Source organism: Bufo bufo, chromosome 2 (assembly GCF_905171765.1).
Source record: "Bufo bufo chromosome 2, aBufBuf1.1, whole genome shotgun sequence".
Lineage (NCBI taxonomy): Eukaryota > Metazoa > Chordata > Amphibia > Anura > Bufonidae > Bufo > Bufo bufo.
The window spans coordinates 580,294,186-580,314,290 of NC_053390.1; the positions used below are offsets into that span (position 1 = coordinate 580,294,186).

General features: G+C 44.6%; 1 protein-coding gene across 3 annotated transcripts in view; it reads right to left on the bottom strand.

Moving 5' to 3' along the window:
• Nucleotides 1-2,290: 2,290 nt before the first annotated feature.
• The window catches only part of LOC120989860 (sodium/hydrogen exchanger 9B2-like), a 48,066-nt gene continuing 30,251 nt past the window's right edge, over nucleotides 2,291-20,105 (bottom strand). For all 3 annotated transcript variants that reach the window (XM_040418224.1, XM_040418225.1, XM_040418226.1), the window contains 4 exons: nucleotides 11,786-11,935; nucleotides 10,344-10,452; nucleotides 8,982-9,118; nucleotides 2,291-2,658 (listed from right to left, as the gene is read on the bottom strand). In XM_040418224.1, coding sequence (XP_040274158.1) covers nucleotides 2,422-2,658; nucleotides 8,982-9,118; nucleotides 10,344-10,452; nucleotides 11,786-11,935 — 633 coding nt within the window. In that variant the 3' untranslated portion in view covers nucleotides 2,291-2,421. The remainder of the gene's footprint in view (nucleotides 2,659-8,981; nucleotides 9,119-10,343; nucleotides 10,453-11,785; nucleotides 11,936-20,105) is intronic.

Genomic DNA, 20,105 nt, shown 5'->3' on the forward strand with positions numbered 1-20,105 from the left:
CCTTCTTTATAGTTCTCCACAACTTTATCCGTGGCCTGTCTGGTGTGTTCCTTGGTTTTCATGAAGCTGTTTGATCACTAATGTTCTCTAACAAATCTCTGAGGCCCTCACAGCAGTTAGGGCTCGTTCAAACGAACGTGTGCTGCCCGTAGCCATATTGCGGACCGCATTTGCGAATCTGCAATACACGGGCATCACGGATGAGGACCCATTCACTTCAATGGGTCCGCAAATGCGGAGATGCGGAACGGATGCACAGAACACTACGGAAGCACTACCTTCCGTGCCTCTGCACCGCAAAAAGATAGAAGATGCGCTATCTTTTTTCGGAATGGAGGGATCGCGGACCCATTCAAGTGAATGGGTCCACGATCCCCATGCGGCTGCCCCATGGACGGTGCCTGTGCAATGCGGACCACAATTTGCGGTCCACGGGCACGGGCTTTACACGTTCGTGTGAACGAGCCCTTATACTGAAAATAAATTACACACAGGTGGACTCTATTTACTAATTAGGTGACGTCTAAATGCAATTGGTCACACAATTGGTCAGAGTACAGGGGGCTGAATACAAATGCACACTACACGTTTCAGACTTTTAGTTATAATTTTTTTTTTTAAAACGTATCATTTTTTTCTTTTCACTTTACACATGCTTGCTACTTTGTATTGGTTTATCACATAAAATCCCAATAAAATACAGTTAAGTTTGGGGGTGTAACGTGAAAAAAAATGTGGAAAAGTTCAAGGGGTATGAATACTTTTTCAAGGCACTGTAGTTTTTTATGCTCTACTACTTTAACAAAATAAAAACATTTGAATAAAACATTTCTTTGCATCTCCAAATTCTGACCCCCATAACTTTTTTTATATTTCCGCCTAGCAAGCTTTGAAAGAGCTCTTTTTTTTTTTCTTTCTGCTGGGCAAACAGTAGGTTTATTGTCACTAATCTAGGCTTTTCAATCACTTTTTATTCAATTTTGCCATTTTGATTTTATTAGACCTTTCACTGTATGGGATAAATACTTCTACATTTTAATAGTTTGGGCATTTTCAGATGTGGTGATAGTAATGGTGATTATTTTTATTTGTAAAATGGTGAATGGGATGATTTGAAGGTTTCATTTTTTAATAAGTCTTTTTCCCCCTTTTTTACTTTGATTTTTAGCCCCAATAGGGGAAATGAACATGCGATTATTAGATCATTCATATCACAGACTGCTATAGTTTTCTATCACAACCTGTGGTAAAACTGGTATGGTTCTCTTAAAGGGGTTTTCCGGGATTTGGTGGAATGTGTTCTCTAATGAAAGAATCCTATGCTCTTGCTGTGTTTGTCAATCTTCTGTTCCCAGGACAGTTTACTTACAGCTGAAGTATGGACGGGGGTTACGTGTGTTGCTGCAGCCAATGACTGGCCTCAGTAGTGACATATCCCCAAGTAGCTTGCCACTACTGGGCCACATGTCGATTGGGGACACCATTGGCTACAGCGGTGCATATGACTCCAACTATACCCTTGCCCATAGTAAACAAGCAGGACACCGCAAGATCCAGGGTGGCACGGAGCAGGTGAGTATGATTCTTTCAGTAGGTAGCACATGCTGGGGAGGTAATTATTAAAAGGTACCAAATGGAAGTGTGGATCTGCAAATGCAGATGTGGAAAGCACGTTCCGGCCCCATTGAAAATAAATGGGTCCGCCCCTGTTCCGTAAAATTGCGGAACGGATGCGGACCCATTTTGCAGACGTGTGAATGGACCCTTACCGTAAATTCAAAGTCACGACCGTCATTGCACAAACTAATCATAATAAAAGGTGAATTAAATACACCATCATGTAATCTGCTGTAAGTAAGGGTGGGCTCGCAGCTGCGTTACACCATTCCGTTAGAGGTTCCGTTTATAACTGAATATAACGGAGTGGCAAGACGTAATGCAAAAAGGAAGCCTTTAAGAGGCATTCCATTTTGATCCGTCCTAATAGAAGTCTATGGGCAAGCATAACGGATCCGTCTGGTTTCCGTTATGCAGGACGGAAAAAAAAGTCCTGTTGACAGGAAACCAGATAGATCTGGTATACTTCCTCATAGACTTCTATTAGGACGGATCAAAATGGAATGCCTCTTAAAGGCTTCCGTTTGGCATTCCGTTATATTCAGTTATAACCGGAACCTATAACGGAAGGGCATAACGCTAGTGCAAACCCACCCTAAAAAATATAATTCTATCATGTCTCTCTGAGCCATTCATGTCAATATATTTGACACCTCAAAACTATACATATGAACCCGGCATTTATTTTTCAATTGATTGTGTTTAATAAATACATTTCATAGAAATCAAGGAAAAAATTATTTCTAAAAAGAAGCGGTTTCCCTTCAGAACTGTGCTAGTGTTCAGCTTGGAGGAGAGTGTATGTCAGACCGGGCCACAGGCTTCTCCTCTGTTGTCTGCCAACTCAGATTCTTCTGGGTCCATACATAGGTTTGATTTCTGGAGCATTTTTGGCCCCGTCATACCAATGATTAATGCCCCTATTGGTGCCGTGATTAAAATAGATAGGAAAGCGACGGTCAGCACATCCATGCCATAGTCTTCAAACTGTTTGTTTCCAGTGTTTCTTGCCATATCCAGGGCTACAGAGCCAATGGCAGCCTGAATAAAAACAATACAAACGTATTTCAAAATGATAGCAAACCAGAAATCAACAATATTTAGTCCCCTGCTTACTTGTCTAAAACGACATTAAAGGCTCTCCTGACATGCCTATTTTAGTAAATACAAGCATTTTCTTCTTAGAACTCTGGCTTGTGTTCTTCCTCTGTTAGGCCTCTTTCCCACGGGCGTTGCGGGAAAATGTGCGGGTGCGTTGCGGGAACACCCGCGATTTTTCCCCGCGAGTGCAAAACATTGTAATGCGTTTTGCACTCGTGTGAGAAAAATCGCACATGTTTGGTACCCAAACCCGAACTGCTTGGGATCGGTGTTCTGTAGATTGTATTATTTCCCCTTATAACATGTTTATAAGGGAAAATAATAGCATTCTGAATACAGAATGCATAGTAAAACAGCGCTGGAGGGGTTAAAAAAAAATAAAAAAATCATTTAACTCACCTTAGTCCACATGATCGTGGCCCGGCATCTCCTTCTGTCCCCTTTACTGAATAGGACCTGTGGTGAGCATTAATTATAGGTAAAGGACCTTTGATGACGTCACTCCGGTCATCACATGGTACGTCACATGATCTTTTACCATGGTAAAAGATCATGTGACGTACCATGTGATGACCGGAGTGACGTCATCAAAGGTCCTTTACCTATAATTAATGCTCACCACAGGTCCTATTCAGTAAATGGGACAGAAGGAGATGCCGGCATCGCGATCAAGTGGACTAAGGTGAGTTAAATGATTTATTTTTTTTAACCCCTCCAGCGATGTTTTACTATGCATTCTGTATTCACAATGCTATTATTTTCCCTTATAACCATGTTATAAGGGGAAATAATAATGATCGGGTCTCCATCCCGATCGTCTCCTAGCAACCATGCGTGAAAATCGCACCGCATCCGCACTTGCTTGCGGATGCTTGCGATTTTCACGCAACCCCATTCATTTCTATGGGGCTTGCGTTACGTGAAAAACGCACAAAGAGGAGCATGCTGCGATTTTCACGCAACGCACAAGTGATGCGTGAAAATCACTGCTCATGTGAACAGCCCCATAGAAATGAATGGGTCAGGATTCCGTGCGGATGTTGTGCGTTCACCTCCCGCAACGCATCCGCGCGGAAAACTCGCTCGTGTGAAAGGGGCCTTAGGGTCCATTCACACGTCTGCAGTGTTTTGCGGATCAACAAAACATAGCATTGGCACCCCAAAAGAAATGCCTATTCTTGTCTGCAGCTGCGGACAAGAATAAGACATGTTCTATATATTATTTTTTTTTTTTGCAGAGCCGCGGACCGGAAATGCGAATGTGTGCTGTCCGCATCTTTTCCGTCCTTATTGAAAGTTAATGGGTCTGCACCTGTTCCGCACAATTGCGGACCCATTCATACGGACGCGTGAATGGACCCTAATTCTTCACAGAAATTTATGATTAAATTGATAACTGGGTGTTACCAGATAGGGGTGCGTGACAAGGTTGAATCAGCAATTATAATGTCAGACTGTGCAGGGACACACCCCTTTTGATAATGAGATTTGTAACACCCTGGTGTTGATTCAATTATAAATATTAAAGGGCTGTCTCAGTTCAGCAAATAGCATTTATTATGTAGAGAAAGTTAATACAAGGCAGTTACTAATGTATTGTGATTGTCCATATTGCCTCCTTTGCTGGCTGGATTCATTTTTCCATCACATTATACACTGCTCGTTTCCAGGGGTTACGACCGCCCTGCAGTCCTGCAGCAGTGGCCGTGCTTGCATACTATAGGGAAAAGCACCAACCTATGTGCTCTTCCATGGCACTTTTTCCTATAGTGTGCAAGCACAGTCACTGCTGCTGGATTACAGGGTGGTTGTAACCATGGAAACTAGCAGTGTATAATGTGATGGAAAAATGAATCCAGCCAGCAAAGGAAGCAATATGGATAATAAAAATACATTAGTAAGAGCCTTGTATTAACATTCTCTACATTATAAATGCCATTTGCTGAAGTGACACAACCCCTTTAGGAAGGAATAAAAAAAAAACAAAAACAGCAAAACATTAAAAAGATGCATGGGAAACGCCTGCTTTAGTAAATGAAATAACAACCCTTTTACAGGGGTAATAACCATTTTATATAATGATGGTTTATTGGTTGGATATCCCATCACTTATGATTGGTCCAGGTCCAACCCGAGACCCCCAATGATCTTGCGAATGAAGGGGCTGCAGTGCTGGTTTTGTGTAGTACAGCACAGCCTACTGTGCAGGGAAAACTAAGATTCGGATGCAATGCTGAGGCAGAATCTGTGGGTGCCCCACATGTCAGACCCACCATCACACCATGTGTGATGCACGTTTTTTTTAATGGCTGTCACACGTCCATTCTAAGAATAATGGGGTTATTTATGCGTCTGTTTTTTGACAAAATAATGAATAATGGACGTCAAAAAATAGAACATGTTCTATTTTGTCTGTTTTCACTGACCGACAGCCCCCATACAATTGAAGCGACAGTTATTAACGTCCATTTCTCAGAAAGGCATCAGTGATTAAAAGCCAGTTAAAAACATACCGGTTTGAAATTTTTAAAGAATTTTTATTTTATTTTTTTCACGTTGTGTGAATGTAGCCTAAGGGTTCTTCAGAGACTGGGGCTGCCAACACCTCTGTCTAGTGCAGAGTCTTGGCACCATGTTCCTCAGTTCTAAACTTGTCCCATACCATTTCAGTACCTTCTATCCCTTCTTAATTATCATTTCCAAAATATTATAAAAAGAAGTTGTCAAAGTAAAAAGTAAGGTTCCGGTACTGGCTTGGTTCACATAGATAATCATATAATTTATCTGCCGGGGAGTACGTCACGGTGGTTGAGGGCTTGTATAGACCGGGCTGCTGTAGTGAACCCGCTCCATATGTGGCAGATGCCGGCTGTATCATACAGCAGACATCCGGCCGCAATGACAGGGAATGGTGATCGTGCCGAACCCCGTCATTTCACCACTTAGACAATGCCGCTCAACATCAATCTCGGCATCTGTGAGGTAAGGCAGAGGGATGAAGCTCCCTCTGCCTTCTGATCAGAGCTCCATGGGGCTCTGATCGGTTACCATGGCAGCCTGGACGTTTCTGAAGCTTCCCAGAGCTGCCACGGTGAGTTCTCTGCTAAGCACGGCTCAGCAGGAAGCCTGTGAAAATCCTATTCACCCTAATAGATCTCTTAAGTTTAAATCACCTTCCTTTCCCAATTTTAAATAGAAAAAAATGAAAAATATATTAACAATAAAAATAATTAGGTATCGCCGCGTCCAAAAATGTCACAGTCAACTATAAAAAAAATTTTTTTAAAAAACTTCTTGTACAGTGGACACTGTAATGGAAAAAAAAAATTATAACCACACAATTCGCCATTTTTTTGTCACCTTTCCCGCCCCCCCCCCAAAAAAAAACAAAAAAAAACAACCCCTCATACATCTCTCTAGACCGAAATATAAAAAAGTAATTGGTGTCAGAAAATGGTTATGCAAAGAAAATTTGTATTTTTTCCAATTTATTATTTTTTTTAAAGTAGCAAAACAAAACCAAAAAAAAGAAAAGAACTCTACACAAGTTTGGTATCTGTATTCGTATTGAGCCACAGAATAAGGACATCATGTCATTTTTAGCGCACAGTGAATGCTGTGATGAAAAAAAAACACAAATTGGTGGAATTGTGCGTTTTTCTTCAATTTAACCCCACAAATAAATTTCCCCCGCTTTCCAATAACAGACATGGTAAATTAAATGGTGCCCTTAAAAAAATACTAAATTATCCCGCAAAAAGTACGGTAAGCCCCCATATGGCAATATAGACGGAAAATTTAAAAAAAGTTATGTCTATTGGAACGTGGGGAGGAAAAAACGAAAATGCAAAACCAAAAAATTAACCCGGTACTTACAGGATGATTTTTGTTTTTATCTCCCCCCAACCTTCCAAGAGTCACAGCTTTTAACATTCTTGGTTCACAGCCATATTAGGGCTTATTTTTTGCAGGACAAGTTCTATTTTTTTAATAGCACCATTTAATTTACCATATCTTGTATTGAAAAAACAATATTGTTTTGTTTTTACAGTGTTCACATTGCACTAAAAATGACACAATGACGTTATTCTGCTAGCCGGTAAGATTATGGGGATACAACATTTATGTACTTTTTATTATGTTTTACTGCTTTTAAAACTATAAAGACCTTTAAAAAAAAAAATCTTTGCATCACCATATTCTGACAACAATAACTTTTTTTTTTATATTTTCATCTACAGAGCTGTGTGAAGACTTGTTTTTTTTAGCAGAAGGAGCTGTCATTTTTATTGGTAACATTTTGGGGTACATATGACTTTTTGATAACATTTTATTCAATGTTTTGGGGTATCAAGGTGACCAGAAATGGGCAAATTTTTATTTCTTACTCAAGGCCCTGAACAGAAAAAATATTTTTATGTTAATAGTTTGGATTTTCAAACGTGGCAATGCCCATCGGCCCAGATGCCGCTGATGCAACCGACAGTGGCATCTGAGGAATTAAATTACCTTGATCGGAGTGATCACTGATCCCAGTCACTGCTGACGGGAGTCTGCTGTATTATATTATTACACCCTATTGTATTTTTATACGCTGCCTCTCAAACCCTACCACAGACAGAGCTTAGAAGGCAACTTACTATGACAGGCTTAGGAGCCTTTACAAAGGCCTCAGGCTGTCATAGCAACAGATTGGAGCCCCACGATTCTGCTGCAGGGGGCTCCTTCTGTCTGACCACTCAGATTCCACTGTCGTTATTGACTGTGAGGGGCTAAATGACTGGCATCAGCTTGTATCATTAAGCTGGGTGTCTGATGTATTATACAGTTGGCAGCCGCTAGTGAGCTCACTCCATACATTCAATGCCATATACAGTACAGACCAAAAGTTTGGACACACCTTCTCATTCAAAGAGTTTTCTTTATTTTCATGACTATGAAAATTGTAGATTCACACTGAAGGCATCAAAACTATGAATTAACACATGTGGAATTATATACATAACAAACAAGTGTGAAACAACTGACAATATGTCATATTCTAGGTTCTTCAAAGTAGCCACCTTTTTCTTTGATTACTGCTTTGCACACTCTTGGCATTCTCTTGATGAGCTTCAAGAGGTAGTCCCCTGAAATGGTTTTCACTTCACAGGTGTGCCCTGTCAGGTTTAATAAGTGGGATTTCTTGCCTTATAAATGGGGTTGGGACCATCAGTTGCGTTGAGGAGAAGTCAGGTGGATACACAGCTGATAGTCCTACTGAATAGACTGTTAGAATTTGTATTATGGCAAGAAAAAAGCAGCTAAGTAAAGAAAAACGAGTGGCCATCATTACTTTAAGAAATGAAGGTCAGTCAGTCAGTCAGCCGAAAAATTGGGAAAACTTTGAAAGTAAGGGCTATTTGACCATGAAGGAGAGTGATGGGGTGCTGCGCCAGATGACCTGGCCTCCACAGTCACCGGACCTGAACCCAATCGAGATGGTTTGGGGTGAGCTGGACCGCAGAGTGAAGGCAAAAGGGCCAACAAGTGCTAAGCATCTCTGGGAACTCCTTCAAGACTGTTGGAAGACCATTTCAGGGGACTACCTCTTGAAGCTCATCAAGAGAATGCCAAGAGTGTGCAAAGCAGTAATCAAAGCAAAAGGTGGCTACTTTGAAGAACCTAGAATATGACATATTTTCAGTTGTTTCACACTTGTTTGTTATGTATATAATTCCACATGTGTTAATTCATAGTTTTGATGCCTTCATAGTCATGAAAATAAAGAAAACTCTTTGAATGAGAAGGTGTGTCCAAACTTTTGGTCTGTACTGTATGTACTGCATTAACTATTTATTAACCCCTTAAAACATAAGTATGGCAATACAAGAATGGATCCTAGCCCCACTATATAGGGTGTATTGGTTATAGGGTGTATTGGTTTACCAGGGTGAACTGTAGTGCTGAATAAATACTGAATAAATACTGATTTCATTATTATCCTTCATATAAGATAGGGCCAGGGACTATTCATAGGATTCAGATATATTGGGCAGACTAGATGGGCCAAATGGTTCTTATCTGCCGACACATTCTATGTTTCTATGTAACAAGTTATCAAGATCAATGAGCGTTTCTTGATTGCAAGACAGAAAATAGTTTCTGCTCGCCCATTTTTGTCACGCCATATAGTATTTTATATATTCGCAAATCTCATTGTGTTTCAAGACTTAAGATGGATTACTTTCCTCATACACAGTAGTTACAAATACTGCCCTTACCTGAACTGTAGCTTTCGGCATCCATGCCAAAGAAATAAATATTTTTTCTTTCATATTAAAACCTGCCCAGGTAACCATCAGGAAAGTGAAGCATATTCGTATGATCAATGCAATTCCAAGGGTGGCAACACACAATCCTTAAATGTAATCAGAGAAAACATATATTTTTAAAAACCTTCCTTCAATTTAGCAAATCTCAGGGATCTAGTTTAGGGCCATATGTCCAATTCTGCGCTGATGAATTCCTTGAAGAGGTTGTCACACTTCAGCAAGTAGCATTTATCATGTGGAGAAAGGTAATACAAGCCTCCTTCCATGGTACGACTATCCTGCAATCCATAAGTGGTGGTTGTGCTTGTACACTATAGGAAAAAGTGCCGACCTCTCTTTTCGCCCGGACCGTGGGAGAGCACATAGGCTGGTGCTTTTTTCTATAGTGTACAAGCCCGGAAACCACTGCTGGATTGCAGATACGGCCGATTCTGTTGCACACCAGCACGCTGCCCCTCAGTTTAGAGGTGGACAGCCTAGGCAGGCTTGTAGGTTCCAGTGATCGTGCCGTGCCTCACACTAGAGGTCTTCGGTCATAGGCAGGTCGCCCTACATCTGTCCTTTGTGTTAGCCTCAGGTTACACCTTACATCAGAGGTTGTTGGGGCTTAAGCTACGGTGCATCTTGCTCCTGATGAAGTGCACTTGTTGCACGGAAACGCGTTGAGCATATACCATATGTGACGGTGGCAGGGGAGTCGGTGTTTGTTGACACACCAGTTAAACACAGCGGCCCTCATGCATGCCCTAGTCCAGCACCTGAAGTCACTCAGCGCAGTGGATGTTATGCGCGCTGCCATTCACTGCCAATACAGGTATATCTGGCGCTACACTCTCGGCACCAGTTATCCGGTTGTCTATTACCCCACTTTGGTCTATACACATGACCAGGTGGTGTTATGCCCCTCAGTGTTGGTGATATTGGTTTATGGGACCCACTTATCATACTACTGTCACGTACATACCACTCTTAGAGTGGTGTCAGTGTTGTGCTAGGTCCCACAAATCAGTGATCATACATTGTTTCATTCAGCTGCTAATTGCAGTATGGGTAGATACCCCTCGTATTTTATCTGAACATTATAATAAAGATTTGTTATTTTGTTTTAGCGGTCCTCTTATATAATTATATATTCTTCCAGTGTTACTGAGGACGCATACTAATATAGCCGATTTCAAATTTCTTATTTTCATTGTTACAATGGATCCACAAAAAAAAAAAAAAAAAAAAAAAAACACGGATGGCGGACTGCAAAATACATACGGTCATGTGCATGTAGCCTTATACTGTTATAGGTTCCAGTTACCGTACCTACAGTCTCTGGCCTCAATGAAGAAACTGATATTTCTGCTCCAATCAAGCTGAAGAGCAATGGCTGGAAAATATCCCACCCCACTGCAATTATGTCTTCAACCACTGCCTGCAAAAGAGAAATGTACAGGTTAGAATTCTCACATGGCAGCAAAGAAAACAGGAACGCCACACGGGACACAACCAAATGCACTCTCCTGCTCAGAAGTGGCTCCAGACAGCTACACCTATTGCCAGCAGGAGCATACAGTCCTGCAATTTCCACAGAGCAGAAGAAGGAGTCATGCGAGTCACACGATGCCCTCTCCCCAAAAAGAGACTTTGTCGATGAAAATGCTTTCCTTCACATCAGAAAATAACTATTCTATGGGAGTTTCAGTCATTTGGTTTAAATGAGCTGTACACAGGCCAGATATCACTATGCATGATGACAAGCTTTGTCTAAAGTAGTACCAACCCAGATCACCAACTGGGAAGGCCAAGAGAAATTTCCTGCTCAAATGCACAGTGCCAAATGTTGGTGGAAGATAATTAAAGGGCTTGTCACATGACAACTCATCCCCTGGGTACAGGATAGGGGCCCTTTACACGGGCTGAGAATCCGCCAAATAATCACTAATAAGCGTTCATAGGAACGCTCGTTAGAAATTATCTGGAGGTCTAAAAGTGCCACTGATTGCCCGATGAAGCTGTCCACATTCGTTGCTCCGTTCCGTAGCCCCGCAAAAAAAATATAACATGTCCTATTCTTTTCCGTTTTGCAGACAAGAAAAGGCATTTCTACAATGGGCCACCTGTTCCGTTCCGCAAATTGCTGAAGGCATACGGGCGGCTTTCTCGTTTTGCGGATCCGCAATTTGCGGACCGCAAAAAACTGAACGGTCGTGTGCATGAGGCCTAAGGCCTTATTGACCCATCAATCATTGCGAACCAAAACTAGGAGTGGACAATACACAGAGATAAGATATAATGCAAAGATTTTCACAACTTCTGTGTTTTTGACCCACACCTGGTTTTGGTTCACAACTACTGACGAAAATAACTAATCAAAAACTGATGAAAACAATGGGTCCGCAAATAAACACAACCAGGACATGGACCACATCTGTATTTTGCGGATCCTGTGATTTGCAGACCACAAAACGGACACGGTCGTGTGCATGTGGTCTTAAGTGCAGTTTTATCTAGTGGTCTTGGAATAAGATCTTGTTCAGCTCTCTGCCTACTTCTAGCCATGTAGTGTGATACCTCTCCAAAACCCAAGATGTCAAGAAGCACCAAAGAGAAGAAAGACGGTCAAGCCTGTCCACCTGAATGGTCGGTCTGTAAGACTATGTTATGATTTAGTGTACCAGATAAAGCGCCTAGACAAACTTCAAGGCATTTGTATGGTACACATAGTTTTCCTGTGACTAGTCATAGATTACAGTACGGTGGTTTACCTTTTCTCCCACCCAACCAATGCCTGCCAGGAAAGCCATCACCAATGTGCACAGTCCACCAGAACCAGGAAAGCCAAAGAAAAGACTACCAAACACTGCAAACAGAGACAATGCCATAAGGAGATACGACCTTTTCCATTTCAGCTTATCCTGTTAAGAAAGAAAAAAATAGTGAATTCCACACATACTTCCAACACAGAAAGTCATTTTATATACAGTTTGAGGCTTACAGTATCTTAATATCTCCATGAGAAGTAGCACAATGTTCCTCTGTATACCAGCACAAATGTCCAGACTGCAGTGAGGAGGAGTTTACATGTCATAGTGGTCAAGCATGTGCCCTGCCTAGGAGGCAGACAAACAGCTGAGAGCTTGGTTTGTCTCGGCCAGTCCCAAAGACTTTGAATTGTGTGGCACTGTGCATGACCAACAACAGGAGATACAATGGGGTACTCAACACACCCATTCTAGCGATTGTGGGGCCTCTAATCAGATATTTATCACCTATCCTGTGGTTATGTGATAAACATTCTTTATTCTTTGTGTAACTTTCTTCACTGAAGTTCAGGTTTGGGTTAGGTGTTCTATTCATTTTATTATTTCCCCTTATAACATGGTTCTAAAGGAAAATAATAGCATTCTTAATACAGAATGCTTACTAAAATGTGGATTGAGGGGTTAAAAAATAAAATTAACTCATACTCTTGTTCGCGCAGCCAGTATCGTCTTCTTTCAGGACCTGCAAAAGGACCTTTGACGTAATCGCGCTCAGCAGGTCCTGCTGAATGAAGATAGAAGATTCTTCTATCTTCATTCAGCAGGACCTGCGCTGACGTCACCACGCTCACTACATGGTGAGCGCGGTGACGTCAAAAGGTCCTTTTGCAGGTCCTGAAAGGAGAAAAGAAAGAAGACGATGCCAGTTGCGCGAACAAGAGGATGAGGTAAAAAAAAATAAAAAATTTTAACCCCTCAAGCCACATTTTAGTAAGCATTCTGTATTAGGAATGCTATTTTCCTTTATAACCATCTTATAAGGGAAAATAATACAGTGATTAGACTTTAATGGGGTTGCTCATCCCTATCATCTCCTAGCAACCATGTGTGAAAATAGCACCGCATCCGCACTTGCTTGCGATTTTCACGCAGACCCATTTATTTCTATGGGGCCTGCGTTGCGTGAAAAATGCAGAATATAGAACATGCTGCGATTTTCAGGCAACGCACAAGTGATGCGTGAAAATCACGGCTCATCTGAACATCCCCATTGAAGTGAATGGGTCCGGATTCAGTGCGGGTGCAATGCGTTCACCTCACGCAGTGCACCCGCGCGGAATTCTCGCCCGTGTGAAAAGGGCCTTAGGACTGCTCATATCATCAGTCAATTCAGTACTACATCTACAAAGTTAAATTGTGCAGACTAGGGGCATGTTAAACACTACACATACTTCAGATTCCAGCAGAAATATTCAGTACCCACGTGGAGGGGATTATTGTATCCTACAAATGTGCAGCCTTTTTTTAAACAAATAGTTGATTCTTTAGAATTTTCCTCAGAGCTAGGAGTGACCAGACAGCAAGGGTTTGCAGTGGCATTATGAGTGCTTAAAAAGAGTAAGAGCAGTATAAGAATTGCATGAAGTTTATATAGAACCCCTGTTAATAAAAGTTATATTTTATGTATCCTAAAAGAGAAAAAGCAAGATTTTTGTGAACTCACCTGTAAAATCTTTCTCGCGTGGTTCATTGGGGGACACAGGACCGTAGGTATAGCTTGCTGCTGCCACTAGGAGGCGACACTAGGCTAAAAAAAAGACTTAGCTCCTCCCCTGCAGGCTATACACCCTCCAGACTAGAGAGAGCATGTCAGTTTGTGCTCAAGCAGTAGGATCAGTAGAAACATGTGCAAAGTAAAAGAGAATGCAACAAACACCGGCGGAAGCGAACCCGCTAAACACCCGACCAGCAACCAAACATCACCATCAATAATAATAAATACTGGATGGGTGCTGTGCCCCCCAATGAACCACGCGAGAAAGAGATTTTACAGGTGAGTTCACAAAAATCTTGTTTTCTCGCTGGTATCATTGGGGGACACAGGACCGTGGGACGTCCTCAAGCAGTCCACGGGGAGGGAAAAAAATCCACGCCCATGGAAATAGCACCCTCGAGAATGCTTAATGCACTGCTGCCTGCGAGACCCTGCGGCCCGCAGCAGCACTGGCGATGCCTAGGAAGCACCTGGCAAAAAAACTAAGTGAACGTGTGCCAGGAAGACCAAGACGCCGCCTTATACAACTGCGAAGCTGATGCAGGGTGAAACATGTATCCCACGAAGAGCTGACCGCTGGTCAGGTGTCCCGAACTCCGCTGGATGGTGCCTTGCCCCGGGAGCGGAATGTCTAAGCAACTGCCAAAGGATCCACCTGGAAACACCCCTTGGAGACCATTGAGCCCTTTCAAGGACCTCCAGGAATGACCAGGTAAGAATCCGCACGGCAGAAAAAGAGCTAGTCATGGACAAGCAAACCTCCGAGCCCGAATCCATTCTGATGGAGAGCTCACTCTCTCGAGTGCGAGGGAGAAGGAAAAAGGGAAAACAATGTCATTGTCGACGTACAAGGTGGTGAATACCTTCAGAAAAAAAGAAGGTAATGGGCGGAGCACTGGCTTATGTGGGTACCTCACAAGAAAAACGTACGTACAAGAAAGGCGCTCCGAACTCCCAAATTCGCTGGGTGGAAAAGCCTGCCCCCAGGAATGCCACCTTCCCAGAAAGAAAAAGACTTGCAGAGAGGGGTCATGTTCCTCACTGAAACGCCACCAAACGACCCATCGGTCGTCTGGACGAAACCAGGTACCTGGCCCTAACCCTGGAAGCAGAACCAAAATCCCAGGCCAAAGGATACACCTCTGCTAAAGAGAGACGCTCCACGGAAGCGGTCAATTGGCAGACCGATGCCCCCAGAGCCGAAGAGGCTTGCGGAGAGACTGAGAAGCTGGTTGATAACCCACAGAGAAAAACGCCAGAATCAGACACGCCCAACTGCAGGCCAAGGAACCAATACATTAAAATAGGTAGAGTAAAGCTGATGTGAGAATAACCGGCGGTGAGGAGCTCCGTCAGCGACCATATATTGACGGCGTGGCAACGCTGCTCGACGGAAATTTCAACCAGACCAACATAATAGAAATATTCCTGCTGGATGGAGTGCGATGACGACGTCCAACGCCCCACCCGTACCAGAGAAACACTGGTCACATAGGAAAAAAATAGTGAGGGGAGTCCAGAGCAGTGCCACGCATGGATACTGGTCAGGTAGACAGAAGGGAGAGACGAGCAATATTCAGCTCGAGGAGGAAGAAGAAATAGAAAAGGTGTTCCAGGAACGAAACGTCCATCAGCGGTGGTAAGTCGTGACAGAACCCCCGCTCCGCCTGGCGTGGCGAGTCTCGTAGTCTACCCACGGAATGGGCAGTGAAGAAGTATGACCACCATCGGACTGAAATGACAGACATTACTCATGTCGTAAGAGAGATAATTGAAGATACAGGTAGCACACCCAGGACCAATAGGAAGGATTCACCTGTAAAAGGAGGGTGTGGAGGCGTCACAGCCCACCAGCCGGGACCGGAACCAATACCCCGTGCCAATGCAGATGAGGGGAAAGTAGTAACGTAGGAGCCACCAAGGCTTGCAAGGTGGCCGTGAACCCGGAGCCAGAGAAGAAAAAAGATGGAAAGAGAGAAAAGGCCAGGGCAAAAGCTCATTCCCCATCTGGGACTGGCACTATACAGAAGCAGCCACAGGATGATAGTGGCGGTGCCATACTCCGCCTAAGGAGGAAACCATGCAAGGGGAGCCACAAGTCTATTGCTAGCATCATATTCCAGCTGAGGAGAGGGCCACATGGCAGAGGCCACCGAATGCGGCGCTAGAAGAATCCGCCACCAAACGAAGGAGCTGTGGAGGAGGAACCATAGTATGTTGTGACAACGCAAAGACCCCTCGTACCATCGTAGTCACATCATGCCTCGTCAAAGCTGAGGGGGAGGCCTGAGGACTTGCAGTAGAAGTCATGGAACCCTACTGCCCCATTTAAGTAGAGCTAACCTTAAACACCCCACCAGGCAAGGGTGCCAAACAGGAGCAACCGCCAAGCTAGCGTCAGGGAAGAACCCCTACCTGAGGGGGATGCCCCACTGCAACCACTACGACCCTTAGCACCAGCGTAAAAGCTCCACATGCGGAGGAGAACACACTGTAGAAACTAAACCAGAGTGTCAGCATAACCACTTGCCCAGATAAGGAGGAGTAGTGCAATCCTTGACTCGCTGGAGCGGAATCACAATATGATGTGCAATGGTGTACGCACTCCACATTGTTGGGGACAAATACCATGACCAACTGAGATGTGGGTCTCTAGGACAAGTGTTGCCGGGTAACTCCCTCAGAGGACAGAGGGTGACATATTCATGCCCCAAACCAGCACCGGCAAGAAAAGAGGCTACAACGGGGAAATAGCCACGATATCCACTGGAGGCATCCATAGTCACTAAGTGAAGAGTACAGGGCACCAAAAGAAGCTAAGGCATCTAGAGCCCTGGCACAGTGGAGGTGCAGCATCCCAAGATACCTAGTTATCCACCAGTTAGCGATCACTAACGAAAGGATAATATAACAGTAAGCATGGAGATGTCAATGTGACCGAAGAAATAACCTCCAGTGGTAGTGCAATACTCTGCTTAAGGAAGGGGGTAGCGCAACAGTCAGAACCGTTTCCAACTGTACTGGAAGTACCCCACCAATGGAGTTTGACAATGCCTATGTCCAGCACTGCCTCAGTGGTAGTGAAACCACTCCGCCCCAAAGGGGGAACAACGAATACGGCAAGAACTGTATCCCGAGGAAGTGCAAGCACCCCACCTAAGGAAAGGGGTGATGTATACGGCAGGAACTGAATCCAATGGCAGACAAATTATGGCACTTAAGGAAAGGGGTAATGCATATCGCAAGTCCTATACCCGGTAAGAGTGCAATTACTCCACCTAAGAGAGGGGTAATGCATACGGGAAACACTGTGCCATAACGCCACCTATGGAAGAGGCTAATGCATATGGTAAGTATTGTACCCGTGGAAATGCAATTCCGCCACCTACAGAAGGGGGAACACCTACCGCCGGTGCTGAAGCCAGTGCTAGTGCCGTTAGTCCACCTATGGAAGGAGGTAATTTCTAAGGCAAGTACTGTATCCAGTAATAGTGCAAATACTCTGCCTAAGGAAGGGGGTAATGCATACGACAAATACTGCTGTCTGAACAGCAACTTGGAAGATTGCGCCGGGTTCATGACAGAGTCCGAATCAGTGATCCCCCGCCCCTCGGACAGACCGATCCCCCCCCCCCCTCCCCACCAGAAGAGAGCTGCGGCCTAGTAGGCCGTGAAGCTGGGGCCTAAAGTTGTGGAACACGGCCGACCGGGATGTCACTGCCGGTCGGCCGGAGCACCGGGCGACTTGGAGCGGCTGGGACCGGAAAGAGAACGGAGGTAGGCTCAAGTAAAGCCAGGGCCCAGTCGTCCATGCGGGCTTTAACCATTCCGGAGCAGCGCCCATGGCGCCTGCTGCCTAGAAGGGTGGATAATAGCGCTGGGGAGCGGGAAGCCTCCTCCGCTCCCCTCCCTGCATGACTGCTAGCAGTGAGGCCCGGACCGCAGCAGCGCCCGCTGTGTCCGTACAGTGTCTGTGTGACGTGGCCATTAACCCCCTATGTGCCGTAAGGGGTAGTGGAGGGATGCCCTCAGAAGTCCTGGGCACAAAAATTGGAGCCCGGTGTCTGCCAAAGAGAGAGAGGAAGGGGGAAGAGGGGAGCCCGGTGTCTGGCCGAAGAGAGAGAGGAAGGGGGAAGAGGGAGCCCAGTACTTGTCCAAAGAGGGAGGGAGGCAGGGAGAGGGTTAAACCTACTTAGTCCCGTGTACTCACCCCATCTTCCTCCTCTTCTCTTCACCCTCCCTAAGTGGACCGGCAAGGTTACCTTTTCCAGCAGGGTCACCTCCTCAGCAGCTGGCACCGGAGCGGGAGTCTGATATGGCGGGAGGGTCTTCTTCTTTGGTGGACCTAGGTGACCCCTTGGCTGGCGGAAAGCAGGGGAGCTGGGCTGCCCTGGTCCTCCTTTTGCTTCTGTGGGGAGGTAAGCGGTGGATTTTCTCACCGGTCTTGCTCCCTGGGATAACAGAGAGGCTGGGCGACTCTGTTTCCCAAACCTAAAAGGAAAAATATAAAATAAAAAAAAGAATCAACTAAGAAAGCGCCCTGCATAAAGCAGGGAGGTCTGCCTCCTACAACACTTAGCTAAAAACTGACATGGTCTCTCCAGGCTGGAGGGGGTATATCCTGCAGGGGAGGAGCTAAGTCTTTTTTCAGCCTAGTGTCACCTCCTAGTGGCAGCAGCAAGCTATACCCACGGTCCTGTGTCCCCCAATGATACCAGCGAGAGAAACCTGCTCTTAAACCGCAGAAATAATCAGATAATTCATACACAGAAGTTTAGAAATATTTTCTATATAGTGGATATACTATTATTTGTTGGGGATCCTTTAGTGGCAGGGAAACCTCCTGCCCAGAGAGATCACTTGATTGCCATGGTATGGCTTGATAATTAATACTATAGGAATCATTAGCTATAGCTGTCCCTACACGCTCCCTGTGATCCCCCTACCTGACTGTGGAGTGACTGCACTGACAAGAGTGCCCCCATCAAAGATGGCTTGCGTATATTATTTGGCAGTTAGGCCCATATTTATTATATGTCCCATTTAGAGATGAGCAAATTTCAGGTTAAGAAATTCGTTAACGCCTCGTTTACTGGTAAAAGCAGAATTGCGTTATGGATTCCGTTACCACGGACCATAACACAATTTTATGACGGAAAGCCTTTAGAGGCATTCCGTCATAATAGAAACCTATGGGCTGCAAAACGGATCCGTTCCGTTTCCGTTATGCAGGAGAGGACTCCCCTGCATAACGTAAACGGGACGAATCCGCTATGCAGGCAAATAGACTTCTATTATGACGGAATGAATAACAGAATGCCTCTAAAGGCATTCAGTCATAGAATTGCGTTATGGTCCGTGGTAACGGAATCCATAACGCAATTCTGCTTTTACCAGTAAACAAAGCGTGAACGAATTTCAAAATATGAAATTCGCTCATCTCTAGTCCCATTATCCAATGGATGTACATTATTATATTGCTGTTAGGCCCTTATTCAATCAGCGTTGAGTGAGCGGTGCTCTTGTCAGAGCAGTCTCTCCACAGTAAAACAGAAGCATGTAGTGACAGCTACAGCTAATGTGACCTGGTCATAGCAAGCCAATCAAGTGATGTGATGCTATGTATTTAAAGGGAACCTGTCACCGGGATTTTGTGTATAGAGCTGAAGACATGGGTTGCTAGATGGCCGCTAGCACATCCGCAATACCCAGTCCCCATAGCTCTGTGCGCTTTATTGTGTAAAAAAAAAACGATTTGATACATATGCAAATTAACCCGAGATGAGTCCTGTACGTGAGATGAGTCAGGGACAGGACTCATCTCAGGTTAATTTGCATATTTATAAAATCTTTTTTTTGACACAATAAAAGCACACAGAGCTATGGGGACTGGGTATGCGGATGTGCTAGCGGCCATCTCGCAACCCATGTCCTCAGCTGTATACACAAAATCCCGGTGACAGGTTCCCTTTAAAGTGGCATGACTCTCCCACCCAACCACACACTGGGAGTGGAAAGACACAGGTAGCATGCTGGGCTGTACAGTCGCCGAGGCAGTATTGTGCTCAGTTCCTATTCCAGCATGCCATCTGTGTCACTCCACATTTAGTGTATGATCAGATAGGAGAAAGAAATGACAAACTAAACTTTACTACACAGTACTGTAAAGCCTCTTTCACACTTGCGTTGTTGGGATCCGGCGTGCACTTCCGTTGCCGGAGGTGCCCGCCGGATCCGGAAAAACGCAAGTGTACTGAAAGCATTTGAAGACGGAGCCGTCTTCAAAATGCTTTCAGTGTTACTATGGCACCCAGGACGCTATTAAAGTCCTGGTTGCCATAGTAGGAGCGGGGGAGCGGTATACTTACAGTCCGTGCGGCTCCCGGGGCGCTCCAGAATGACGTCAGAGCGCCCCATGCGCATGGATGACGTGATCCATGTGATCACGTGATCCATGCGCTTGGGGCGCCCTGACGTCACTCTGGAGCGCCCGGGGAGCCGCACGGACGGTAAGTATACTGCTCCCCCGCTCCCCACTACACTTTACCA